Here is a 12855-nt window from a genome sequence, read left to right on the forward strand (position 1 = left end):
GGGGAAACACATCTGCTTAAACCCGCCCAGTTTTAACTCTGGCGGGTGAGCGGAGACGGGGCCCGGCACAGCATCTCCGTGGCCGGGCGGCCCCGGCGCCCTCTGGCGCTGCCGGCGCGGCGGGACAGCCGGGCAAGCGCCGCTGCGGCCTGCGGGAGCCCCGCGGCCCAGCTGGGGCGCGGCCTGAGGGAGCGGGGCTCGGGCTCCGCGCGCCATGGAGGCCGCAGCGCCCTCCCCGCGCCGTGCTGAGGGCCTGCCGTGTGCGTCACTAGGGCTCTCTGGAGAGGAACGAGCCCTACTTACAGGTTTATTTTTTTTTTTCCCCGAGACCCAGATTTCCTAAATCCCGACCCAGTTTACAAATAGCTCCCAGAAGGATTTCAGCGCCCCCGCCCGAGCGTGGTCTGCGCTGGGGAGCATCCCTCGGGCGGAGCAGCGCCGTCAGCAGCGGCAGCAGATGGGGAAATTCGGCTGCTGAAGCACAGCGCACTTTGCAAACCGCTCCTGCTGGACCCCCGCACTGACCGGCAGCGCCGGTGTGAAAAAGCAGACTTTGGATTTAATCTGACAAGAAATTCGCATGCTGCACCATGTGGCATTCAATGTCTGAAAATAGCTCCTTGATCTTAGAGAAGGTCTGTGCAGAGTTTTTGCTGAAATTAATAGATCATGCTCAGTTTTGTATCAATAGACATGTCTCCACTGATTTCATATGATCAAAATCTTATAAACAGAGTTCTATTAGGAAAAATCCCAAGAAACCACGCAGGGTTACGTAGCTGAAAATACATACAATATTCTATCACTATGACTAGAATGTGAAACACCTTAAACTATTAACCCCCCAATATTCTGCAGGTCTGCAATGTGGGAGAATGCAATTTTGCTTAAAGAGCACCATCTTAAATTAAAAATGGATTGAGAAAAATCTCAAATACAGTCTTCCAGGTGTTTTGTGAAGTTATGTCAGTATAATCTAGAAGGGCTGTGACAGTCCACCTTGGTTGAAGGCCAAATAGATTTGTTCTTTCACTCATCATAGGGCAGAAAGAATTCTTAATGCTAAGAAGTGAGTTCATGTGATGGTTATATATCACAGTAAAAACAAACAAACAAACAAAACCTCCAAAATCCAAACAAACAAAGAAAACACACACACAGAGCAAGCCCCCAAACCCTTAATTAAAAAGACAAAACAGAAAAAAAGGAGGAAAGTAGAAGGTGGAAGGACGAGAAGGAGGAAAATGCCTTTATAGAACATGTCTCTGTTCTTAAAATTGATGATCAGCACTCAGTACAGCAAGGAACTGTCACCACCCTGGAGTTTCTCAAAAGACTCCCACAGAATTCAGCCAGAATTCATCTCATGGGTCAAGGTAATTTCAATATAGCTATTTAAACTTATTATTTAATCTTCTCTTTAAAGAGAAACCCAGGACTCTTCCAATTCTTTACAATTAATATAGTGCAGCTAGAAGTAAACTTTAAAATCAATATGGAGTCCACAGTGCACCCTTCTGAGTTTTCTTCCATTTACTCTGTCAGTATTATTTGATGTAATAAAAATAAAGATATAATTACCTCATGAAACTTATGCTGGGGGGGAGGGGTGTGGGAGGGAGGGAGGAGGGAAGAGCAGCAGGAAAAAAATATGTGGTGTCTGACTGAAGGAATTTTCTTGTGGTGGGGGAGGGTAACTGGGCAGAAATTTTGACCCTACTCCTGCAATTGGATCCATCAAGCCTGACCTCTGTGCTACTGCAGTGCCTGCTGGATTCAGCACAATTATGTGCTAAGTTCAGGGCTCTGTACATGTGGAACTAACTGGGGATTTGGGACCATCCAGTTTCCTGCTGTGGAGGGAGGATGAATTCACCTCTGTGTAAATTCCAGAAAAGGAGCAAGACACTTCCATAACAGAAACTTGCATTTATTTTTAGGTCTTCTGTTCTCTCACTCAGTTCCACAGAGATCATGCTGAACACAGCATGCCTCCCCTTCTCCAGCTACACGTGCCTCCCCTTCTCCAAATACACGTGCCTCCCCTTCTCCAACTACCTGCTAACACCAGGCCACCGCTGCTGAAAAACAGTGTGTTCCATATTTCTCTAAGGAGAAAAACCTCACACAAAGTTTGCAGTCACTGTTCAATAGCTGCTGCTGCAGTTGCTAATCCAGCTTTGAGTCTGTTCAAATGTTGCGTCCCAAATATGACCCCTGTCAGTGTCTTGTCCATTACTCTGGAGCACAGTGGTTGTTTTGTGCCCCCCCAGTGCTTTATTTCTTACAACCTCTAAGTGTACAGGACAGGGAGGCATGCACCTGCAGGTCCATGCAGTTGGACAATGTTCTGAATGCACATCTCCATCCAGAGCTATGTCTCCTGATTGCTAGGGCTGCTGCACAGAAGTACAACAGGTCTGTGCAACTGTCTCTGCTAAATGCCAAGAATCAGAGAATGCCAATTCTCCAGCTCCCAAGAATGAGACCAGTCACAGGTGGATGAAATCTGACGAGAGCCAAGACAGCTGCATTGACAAGTAAGAGAAAGCTGATGCATTCCATAATGGACGCCTGCTTCTAGCTGTGCTGTGCCAGGCCAGGAGACTGACCCACAGGCACACCAGCAGTGCACCGCTTGGTTACTTCAGACAGTGACCACTGCCCTCCAGGGCATTTTGTGTGGTGCCCACTCCAGCAGGTGAGAGCTGAGATCAGCTTTTGCTTTGAGGGAGATGAGCAGACCTAATGGGATCATCATAGGGAAATACTGGCTTGTTGCACTTCTAGGCACATTGAAAAGCAGAACCTGAAATATATGTGGAAAAACAAAATAAAAATGTAGGGACTCATTGCATTGTCATTGCTCTGGGATTTAAAAAATTCCTGAGCAAAGCCTCTTTGGATCTTCGTTCTGGAGTGCAAAATTTTGGAACTAATACACTTCATCTTTTGTTAAATATAGCTGTAAATATATTTCACAGAATCACAGAATATTGTTAATTAGAAGGAACCTACAAGGATCATCAAGTCCAAATCTTAAGTGAATGGCCCATATGGGGATCAAACCCACAGTCTCAGTGTTCAGGAACACCATTCTCTAATCAAATGAGCTCATCTCAAATTTTTGTGGATTCAACGCATGGAACCAAACTGAACTTGAGCAAGAAAGTTCACTACAACCCACAGTTTCCTAATACTCTGGGGGCAACCTGCAGACTGGGTTGTGTGCCTAAGACCCACACTCAAATAAGAAGGGACCTCAGAGGTGTTTCACCACAGCCCCCCCACAGAGTGGGGTGCAGCAGCTGTGATTGTCAAAGTCCTTAACAGTGCCAGGATGAAACATCTTTGTCAAGGCTTCAGAAAGATGCCATTTTCTTTAGTGACATTAACTTCATAGTTATTAGGACTCCTGGCAGCAGACTGTGCTTTGCCTCCTATCAGGCAGGAAAGGAAACTGAATTTCATGCATGCAAGATGTCTTAGAGATCTGTGTAAAAGTTGTCAGAAGTCACTATTTGTTTTCTCTGTTCTGAGATGCTCTGGTTCAAGCAGGATGCTCCAAAAAGATGCCTACAGGACTGGGCTGTGCAACAGGACTGGTTGTCCAGGTAAAGCAACCTGAGAAAGTCTAATCTGTAGACTGGACTTATTAATGAGTAAGCTCTTCTAAAGAATCAGACAAAATTAAGGCATAAAATGCACTTTCATGGATCAGACACTTGAGCACTTTTGAAGTTTCCCAAGCAATCAAGAATGAAAATACCTCAAGAAAAAATCAAATATTTTCTAAAGATGCTGGATGTCCAGGAGCAATCATGATCTTCCACAAACATATTGTGCATTCACAGTTCACCCTGGTTTCAGCAAGTCTGAAAATCAAGCTTCTTGTTGGGGAATCCTAATATGGATTTGGATTATTGAGTTTAATAGCTTTGCTATTAATAGTTTAGCCATTGAATAATTAACAGCTCTGCTATTAAGCTGCATTGCAAAGGGCTAAAGAATTTTGACAAGGAAAAGGAAGCAGTCAGTTAAATAGCTTCAGTGATACTGTGTATGAATATCAAGAACTTGCTCACAATGTCTTATCACACAAGTATTTAAAGAAAAGATTTTTTGGGATTCTTGCTAGCATCTCTTAGGATTGTTGTCTCTTGTCCATGATGATTTTATGAAGAAAAAGGGTATATTTCCTCATAACGTGGAGGACACAAGTTATTATGGACATAGTCTTCCAGCAGTCCTTCTGGTTCATCAGAACTGTCTTCTGACCTGAAAAGAGGAAGAGGAGCAGATACAAAAAGAATTTACCAGACCATTCACATAATTTCTGTGTTTTAGCCTCACAGCCTTACCTGGGAAAAGTATTCCCCGGCTTCTTCAGAAAATGCTGTGAGATGAAGTTTTACTGAGATTCAGCTCTTTGCTGTGTTTTTTCGTGAAGTTTAGAAGTGTCAGGAGGTGAATGTTGTCTCCACCCTGCCTATGCCTGTCACTTATATTGCTGAGGACAATGGGTCAGTCAGCAGTTTTTCAAAAATACTTTGATAAATGAACTAACAGTGACTTGTGTTGCAGAAAGGATATAATTATGAGTAATTCCTATAATTAGAATATTTTTCCTTGGAGGAAGGAACTATGGAAAAATATTTTGTGTGCAACACTGCTGTGCAACATGACCAATATTGTTTATGCCTCAAAACTAGGAAAAGAGGAAGAGCTGGAAAGTTGTTACAGCAGGAGAGCAGCATGTTGTGACCAGGTGTATTCAGGAGGGAGAGCATCTGGTACCAGACTGATTCTTGCATTGTTGCAGAAATGCTGTTTGTGTGCTGACTCGTGTTGTGATTGTGTTTGAATGGAAGCCTCTGGCTCTACATGATGCCTTTTCCTGGTCTTAAAAATTGAGAGCCAGACAGGGTTAAGGGATAAGGGTTTTACCTCAGTATTTACTAAGGATCCTTACGGTGCCCCAAGGCACCAAGGTGGGATGCACTGCAATGCAGCCCCACGATAGATGGTGTATACAATTTATAGACCTTACAAATTAGCATATCTTACAAGGGTGCCCCAATGGAAGGCCTGGATGAATGGTGTGATATTCCCCCATGGAATTCCCCCCTGGATGAGTCGAATCTCTAGTTTCCAGGATATGTTCTAGAGAGGACCTTGGTTTCCAAAGACACTGTAGAGTTTTCTGGCCTCCGACCACAAGGCCTTCAGGATGTTTGGTCTCCTGGCCTAACAGACTACTAGGACTATGCTAAGTTATCAGACTTATGGAATTACAAGCATGCTTGTTAAGAACACTGAGTATATATAAAAGTTATATAAAAGGTATATTTTAAAAAGGCAAAAAATAATCTTGGTGTCATACACATAATAACTTAAAGGTGGCAAGATAAACATAAGAAAACCTCCACAAACAGGAGCACATATATCTTAAAAAGTAATAAGAGGTTTAGCTTACTGAAAATCAAAAGGCATTTATAAATGAATTTAAATTGTGTAAAAACACTTTGCAGGAAAAGTACATTTCCTAACTCAAGAAAAATTCCTAACAAAGATAAAAAAAGTCTGAGAAGGATAATGTCTTGGACTAGTTGTAGTTTCTTATGAAACCACACATTGTACTTAAAATATTCAGAAGACTGTGTCCAAACACACTAAGGCATTTCAGAAGATGTACCTCTGATTCCTGGAATTCTCTGCAGGATAAGCAGTGTAGTTCTCATCTCCAGTAAAAGCCAGGTTGTCCAGGGTGTAGGCAGGGCAGAAGTGAGAGGAAGCCGAGGTGAGGACTGGCGAGGTGCTGGGGGGAGCAGCACCACAGCAGCTGAGCACGGGGTGAAGGTAGCCGGGACTCACAGCAGCGCCTTCCTGGGATGGGTACGGCGGAGGGATGTACTGTACCACTGTGGCACCATGGAAAGTTATAGGCTGGTTAATGCCAGTGAAGACAAAGGACTGTCCGCTTGCAGCCTGATCAAGTTCCGACGTATTTTCCTCTCTTTCTTTACAGGGCTTGCATGTAAGCATGTTAAATTTACAAACAGCAATCAGAATAAAAGTCACCCCGACAGACAGCAGAATAGGCCCTAGTAACTGAGTCCACTCCAGGTGAGTAATGCCATCATATTTTATCCATCCCATCACAGTGAAAGTGATCCCCACCAGTCCCAAAAACACACCTGAAAAGAGCAGAGTGGTGCCAGCTTTATCCCCATCTGACACCAGGGCATCAGATCTGTTTGGCTGACAAGGAGTGACAGAAAAAACATTCAAGGAGAAATCTTCTACATTGTTGTTGTTGTTTTGCTCCATTACTGAGTATAATGTATCTTCTCCTTCAAGAGAAAGGGGGCTTGTAAAGGACTTGGCAGAGCATTTAAAGTCGAAGGTCCAGGTTAGTTATACAAGAACTTTGTGTGTGTATGGTTAACAGAGTCCATCATGTGAAAGAATAAACTTTGCTTGAAAGAACAAAGGTCTGGGAACTGAAGCCTGAAGCCATCACTAAAGATTTCTTGAATTACCACTATCACTTCCGAAATGGATTCACCCCTGCATGACTGCCTGTCTCCTTGTGTTTCCTTTGTCTTTAATTTAGCACTCATGATACTGTGCTCATTCTGGATAGCAGAAAAAGCAAGCTGGAGCTATTGCAGCTTTTCCTTGGCCCCAGCTAGCTGATACATCCAACATATGGACAGCATATGTTTAGTCAACAGCAGTGAAGAGATCCTTGCTCTCCACTTCCTGCTCAATTTTCTGCAGGAAAATTCCACATGGCCTTTGCTAGGAATGCTTTTCCATGCTCTGAAGCGTGACATTTATAGTCATGCCTGGACCTCTGTTGCAGCTCATTTTGCAGTCCATGGTTTAAAAAAATACCAAAGTACACTTTCTGACATTTTTCTGGGGCAACCACTAGGTGAGCAGGAGGGTAAGTGGTAACGGGATGGTAAGCACTGAGAAGCCTGGGAGAACTGTTGGCTGTGGGAGAAACCTTATTTCAAGACAGCCAAAGCTTTCCAGCTGGTTGAAGTAGTAAAATTACCCTATAATTTCCCCTTAATTCTGGACATTTTTTGTAGTAGGTTTTAAGGTTTATAGAGAATAATGCCCAAATACTCTGAATGGCACATCACCGCAAGAAAGAGAAAGCATCTCCTGTAATGCTAAACTTGACAGAGTGAGGAATCTTATGCTGTACTCACAGGTATGTAGGATACTTCTTCATGTCACAATGAACTACTACTTCATATCACAATGAACTATCTTCTGCTGAACTCACATCTCATATATTAAATAGACAGATTATTGAATTTTGAAATTTTCTGTTTCCTAACAGTTTCAGACTAAAGCAATTGCTGTTGTAGGGTTCTGGTAGAATGTCTTTGTGTAATTCCTTAAGGAGGAAATACCTCCAACTACTCCAACTACTCTAGGCCTGCTAGGCCTGTTTTGACTAGCATGGCAGGGTACGACACAGAGGACACTGATAACTGCTCAGGCAGTGGAACACATAATGCTATTTCCTGCTACCAGCAGCTCTGGGGAAGCAAGCTTATCCTGAAATTTGTAAGATTAAAAATAGCTCTAGAAATAGAAAATTCACCTTTTAGACTGCTTTTTCAAAGTCAGTAAAAGTGCTTTTCGTCTACTCTGCATTCACATCACACTCTGTGATGACAGCTCTTTCCTGGAAAGGGCTATTCCCCAAATTCGGCACCTTTAGAACTGATGCTGAATGCAATTGCAGATGTCTTTCTCATTTTTTAGCACACAGACCTTGAAAAATATTAGTGCTGGATTCCTTTAAAAAAAGCTGTGAAGCTTCTAAATGCAGCATTATTAAGTCACCCCTGTTACCCAGGGTGTCAACAAATTTTCCGACAAATACACTCAAGATCAGCCTTTCCCACAACACTAAGACTGGTCAGGATTCTCTGCACCTCTTGAGTGAAGAGATCAGTCTTGCAATGCAGTGGTTTTTTATGATGACAACTGAACTAGACTGTGCTGAAATACTAGAAAAAATGTCTTTGCACTGGTAATTTAGCCAAAGTCAAAATCACCTTTAACCTTACATTTATTAAACTTAATGGAATGAACTGTTACTGCTCTTTACAAGTCAGGTTTTTCCATACTATGAATCATCTTTGCCACTGCTGAATCTTTCAGGCTTTCCAATATCCTTTTAAAAGCAGCACTATATTATAATAGCTGTCTAGCTAATAGTTTATACAGATGTAGTGTCACCTGGCCCCTTTCATTCATTCAAGAACTCTGCAACTGCTATTTGCAATGGGATCATGCTGGAGCACTTCCTCAATCCCACAGAGTGGTACTTAGACCCTGTCTGGAATCAGAATTTTCCAAGTTGGGTGTTGTGTCATCCCACAGCCATCTCCTTTCCTCTGGTCTAGGACATGACTTCATGTGTTGAGCAAGCGCACAGTAGAGCTGGAGAACACAGGATCCTTCTCTTCCTTTCAAACCTACATGCCACTTGAACTTTTAAAATAAGATAGAAAACACTCTCCATTTGGTGTGCTAGGATCTACATTAAAATTACTCCTTTCCCTGTAAAATGTCCCCTCTCTGTAAGACAGTTTCCTCTATGCATCCCCACATTTCTCCAGTTATTTGCCCAGAGAGTGGTAATGCTGCAGTCAGGCAGCTGTCAAGGTGTTAAGAGATTACTGGATCACACTGATTTTTTTAAGACCAGTGCATTTCTTTGCAAATAATGTGTGTTCTGGGGACTCACTTAAAAATGTCAATTTACTAAATGCATCCCTTTTACCTGTATGACTCCTAAGCAAAAGAGTTTTGTGAAAAGAAGGAAAATTGGTTGGAGTGAGGTTTTTTAGAATGAGTGCTGTTTTCAGATCTCAATACAGTTTTGTTCTCATCTTCTTCAGACCTTACCCTTGAACACAAGCATTGCTTTGCTTTCTGTTCCTGCACCTAATTTTCTATTACCAGTGCTGAATTCCCCTGCAGATGCTTGCTGCTGGAAGCAGGTGCTCTGCACCCCCTCAGTTCTCTAACCTATTTGAAGAGTCATCCTAGAGAACACTGACAAGCTATTACTTAACCCTTTCTTCTTCTCTTTATGTTACCTATTTTTACACAGTTGTTCACATTATCAGCCTCTTACAGGAATGTTTTATTTTCTTACATGCCCGTTATATAAGCAGGAACTTAGAAGATGCAAAAGAAGCTGTACAACACACAGTATTGCACATTGATTAGCTTTAAAATAAATAAGTACAAATTATCAGTCCATAATTTAGGGAGATTAAGGAGTCAGTGGTTTGAGTTAGTGGGACTTTTTCCTACAGCAAGGTAACTGCATATGGAGTCTTCAATGGAAAACATGAATTACATGTGTAAGAGCAGTACATGAATAACCACTGTGAGTGGGCCTTTCACCCCTGAACTACTGCACTGCCAGCCTCAAAGTACAAATAAATTGTGAGGAGCAGGTTCAGCCAGCTGTCCACAACTGCATTTACCAGCAAGGTGGCTTTATATGCTCTGGAAAATGTTGTCTTCTGAGCAGGCACACCAAAATGAAGGTTTTTCCATGCCTAATTGTTGAGATGCATGTATGTGTGATAGAGCACTGAAGTCTGGCATGTTCAGTGCCGAATGCAGAGATACTGCCACTACAAGTCATGACTCTGAAGAGATAGGATGGAAAAGGGATAAATGAATACAGCAACACAAACTACAAAGGGTAAAGATGGGGTGGGTGCAATCATGCCCTTATGATAGCAAGCCTTGCTATCACAAAAACATAGCAACATTGCAAAGACCTGTGCAATCTCAGTTTTCCAGATGAGTTAACTGTTCATTTTTTTATCTGCTGTTGATGTAGGAAGAAGGACTTTTCCTAGAGGAAATGTATTCATTTATATTTTTGTGAATCCCTCATATGTAAAGGATTGCAGTGTTGCAGTTAGAAGCACAGCAGTGTCAGTGCAGGCAGCAAGAAAGAAAGACCTTCACTTAGAGAGGGCAAGCAACCCTTACCTCCCACTTTGCCTGTTTAAGTAAGTGTGAATCAGTAACCAACTTGATTTGCTCACTAGCATTTGTATGTCAAACACTTAAGTTAACTTTAGAGTAGAAAGAGGGTTATAGCACCATTAGTGGGACAGTAAAGTATCTCACTTCCTCAATAAAAATGCTATTCCGTATTATTTTAAGCTACTTTTATAGTTTTACAAGGTGTTGCTTCCTTTCTAATACAGACATTTCACTTCTACTCCCCACATCAAAAATTCTTCCCTCTACTGCTGTTCACCCAGTGGTAGCCTTCAGTGGTGATGGCAGACTTGCTAGACTCTTACTCATTTTCTGACCTTGCTGCAACAGATTTCAACACCACAGCCAGCAAACACTTTTGCACTGGCTATGTTAACTACTTCAGTGCTGAGCAGTTTATGGAGAGGCACCCAGCACATCCACTGAGTTTTCAAGTAACGATTTTCTAAGTCAAAAACAGAAGATGCTAACACAGCTGTAAACTGATCTATTTCCTAAGCATCTTCTCAAAATCATAGAGAGGTAAATTCCGTTTTCAGTCCTTGTTTTCAGTGGTAACAGCTATCCTTCTCAGGAAACTCAGATGCCGAGTGTGAAGTCAGGTCAGCAGCTTTCTGAACCGTAGTTCTGTGCAGACTGCTTTTTTAGAAATAAAGTGATCTACACAGAAGACTCTGCAGTAGATGATCAAAATACAATAACCTTGAAGGAAAACAAGATTATGTTTCTGTTACAGAGAACTCAGATGAATCAACATATTCTGCTTGATTGGTCTCTTGGGTGCATCTTGGCAACAACTGACTGAGCAAATTGAAGACAGCAGAAAAGGTTGATACTTTTCCAGTTTACCACCAGATGCAACTGATTTTTTTTTTAAGATGGTAAAATATTTCCAGATTTGCTAAAACATGTTTTGATATTTAGCCTTTTCAGAAAATGAGTGTTCTGAACAACAGGATAAAGCTAACATGGGCTTTGTTGCATGGGATCTTTCCAGTAAAATACCCCAGCTTCTGTTCTTGGCAGGATAATTTGAGAGAGAAACATGCTCCCTAGACATGTGCAAAGCTATGTATGCACAAATTACACACAGCAGTGGGCCCCACTGTTCAAACAGTAGGAGCAAAAGCTTAAAAAAATAATCACAAAGATGGCAAACTATAGCTTGCATTGCAGATTGCATGTAAGGAAAAACATCCTTGAAAGACTCACTAGGTAAAAAATGTTTGAAAGAAGAGAGGACAAAATGCCTGCTGGCTTTTGTGGATTCCCTTTCTTCATACAGACATTTCCAATGGCTGAGTCATGCCAGTTTAATCAGCTTCTACATACTAAATCCCCCTCTGTGCCCTGTTTGCTCATTACTCGGCATGCATAAGCCCCTCAGCTCTATTGCTGGCTATATATACTTCCCTCACTGGCTGGTTTGTTTTTGTGTGGCTGCACAAAGGGCTGTCCTGGCATAACTGAGGGAGTAAGACAGAATTGGAAATAAATGACAAATGCAAGAGCTCCTGAACATCTCTCTAAAGCAGTAAGCAGGTGAGACGTATTTCACAACAAGATGACACATGGAAATCACCTTTCCCTTGTCACAGGAGGGAATTTAAGTTCTTAATTCGTGGTCTGGGATCCTGTTACAGTCAAGTTCTCTGAAATTCAGCATGGTGAGTGGAGGTGTAACTGAGGTCCCATGACACACAGCTGTTCAGAGACTCTGCTGAACAATTCAGAGATCACTCTTGCAAAAATTTTTAATGCTGGCAAATTCACCAGGGTGAACCAAGCCCTGCTGCTTGTCTGGGCACAAAATCCAATCTGTTTTTCTCAAACAGCATTCAGAGCAAATTGTAAGATGTCAAGGATAGCAGCAACTCAGTTCCTCCTAATTATCTTTACCTAATACAAGCTAATCCTTCACTTTGGGAACAGGTGCAAACAAACACAAAATATAATTAGAAACTCCAAAGTTTAACCCTGAAGGCAGGCCACTACCACTACCCTGGGGTTGCAGCAGGATGGAAGAACTAAGACGGTTGTATTTCTGAAGGATCTGTCAAATGTTACATCAGTTAAAAACATTTGTTTCCATGAAACTGCCTCTCCTGCATCTGCTGATAAGTAATGTCTGCACCTCGAAGACACCATTGCTTTGTGGTGCTCACTCTCACACAATAAGCACTCCTTGTATAATCCATGAATAATGATATAAAACAGCAGAATAATCCCCCTGAAGCCAGTTGCTACCACAGTTAAACTGTTAGTCTATTATCTCTCCTCAGGGCTGCCTTTGGGCTCTTAACTGCAGCTAAAACTGATTTTCCTAGGGATTATACTTACATAAGGACCAGAGATAGCCTAAATATGGAGTGTTTGTTACCAGGCAGACCAAGAGGTAACCATTGAAGCTCTTCAAAGCATCTTTGGCATCTTCATAGCAACCTTAACATCCCTATATGTGAATGCTCCTCGAGTACTTGTAAAGGCCACAACTTTGCAAACAAATATTTTCCAAAAAAAGGAAAGCAAAAATAGAAATAAAACCACTTCCTAATTATTTTTCTTTGATGCTCCAAACAGATTTAATTAAAATAATAAAAAAAGTTGGTTTCTACTTAGTGGCTTCACTATAAAAAGAACAGCTATAAACAGAAACTGAAGCTGTAACGGAACAAGATGAGCGTTTAATGTTCTTGCAGTGAACTCCCTTCAGACTACTTTAGCAGAGGCCCAGTCATCTCTAGTATTTCTTGAAATCCAAGTTAATTGTTTTTTCTTCCTGATGAA

General features: G+C 41.9%; 1 protein-coding gene and 1 long non-coding RNA gene across 4 annotated transcripts; one reads left to right on the forward strand and one right to left on the reverse strand.

The window, feature by feature from the left end:
* The first annotated feature begins 240 nt into the window (after positions 1-240).
* On the forward strand, positions 241-12842 carry LOC135289302 (uncharacterized). 2 transcript variants are annotated; one of them, XR_010352087.1, is made up of 4 exons: positions 241-635; positions 6029-7228; positions 9964-10073; positions 10805-12842. It is a non-coding gene; the product is annotated as an uncharacterized LOC135289302 (long non-coding RNA). The 2 variants fall into 2 exon arrangements; XR_010352088.1 differs by having other exon boundaries at positions 6029-6126.
* Positions 1944-6406, reverse strand: TMEM174 (transmembrane protein 174). Of its 2 annotated transcripts, XM_064402798.1 has the most exons (3): positions 6198-6406; positions 5696-5921; positions 1944-4278 (listed from the first exon to the last, which is right to left on the reverse strand). In XM_064402798.1, exons 1-3 carry the CDS (start codon positions 6328-6330, stop codon positions 4176-4178), a joined length of 462 nt encoding a protein of 153 aa, XP_064258868.1. In that variant the 5' UTR covers positions 6331-6406; the 3' UTR covers positions 1944-4175. The 2 variants fall into 2 exon arrangements, with proteins under 2 accessions (XP_064258868.1, XP_064258867.1); XM_064402797.1 differs by having other exon boundaries at positions 1954-4278; positions 5696-6394.
* Positions 12843-12855: the final 13 nt, after the last annotated feature.

This window comes from Passer domesticus, chromosome Z (genome assembly GCF_036417665.1).
Source record: "Passer domesticus isolate bPasDom1 chromosome Z, bPasDom1.hap1, whole genome shotgun sequence".
Lineage (NCBI taxonomy): Eukaryota > Metazoa > Chordata > Aves > Passeriformes > Passeridae > Passer > Passer domesticus.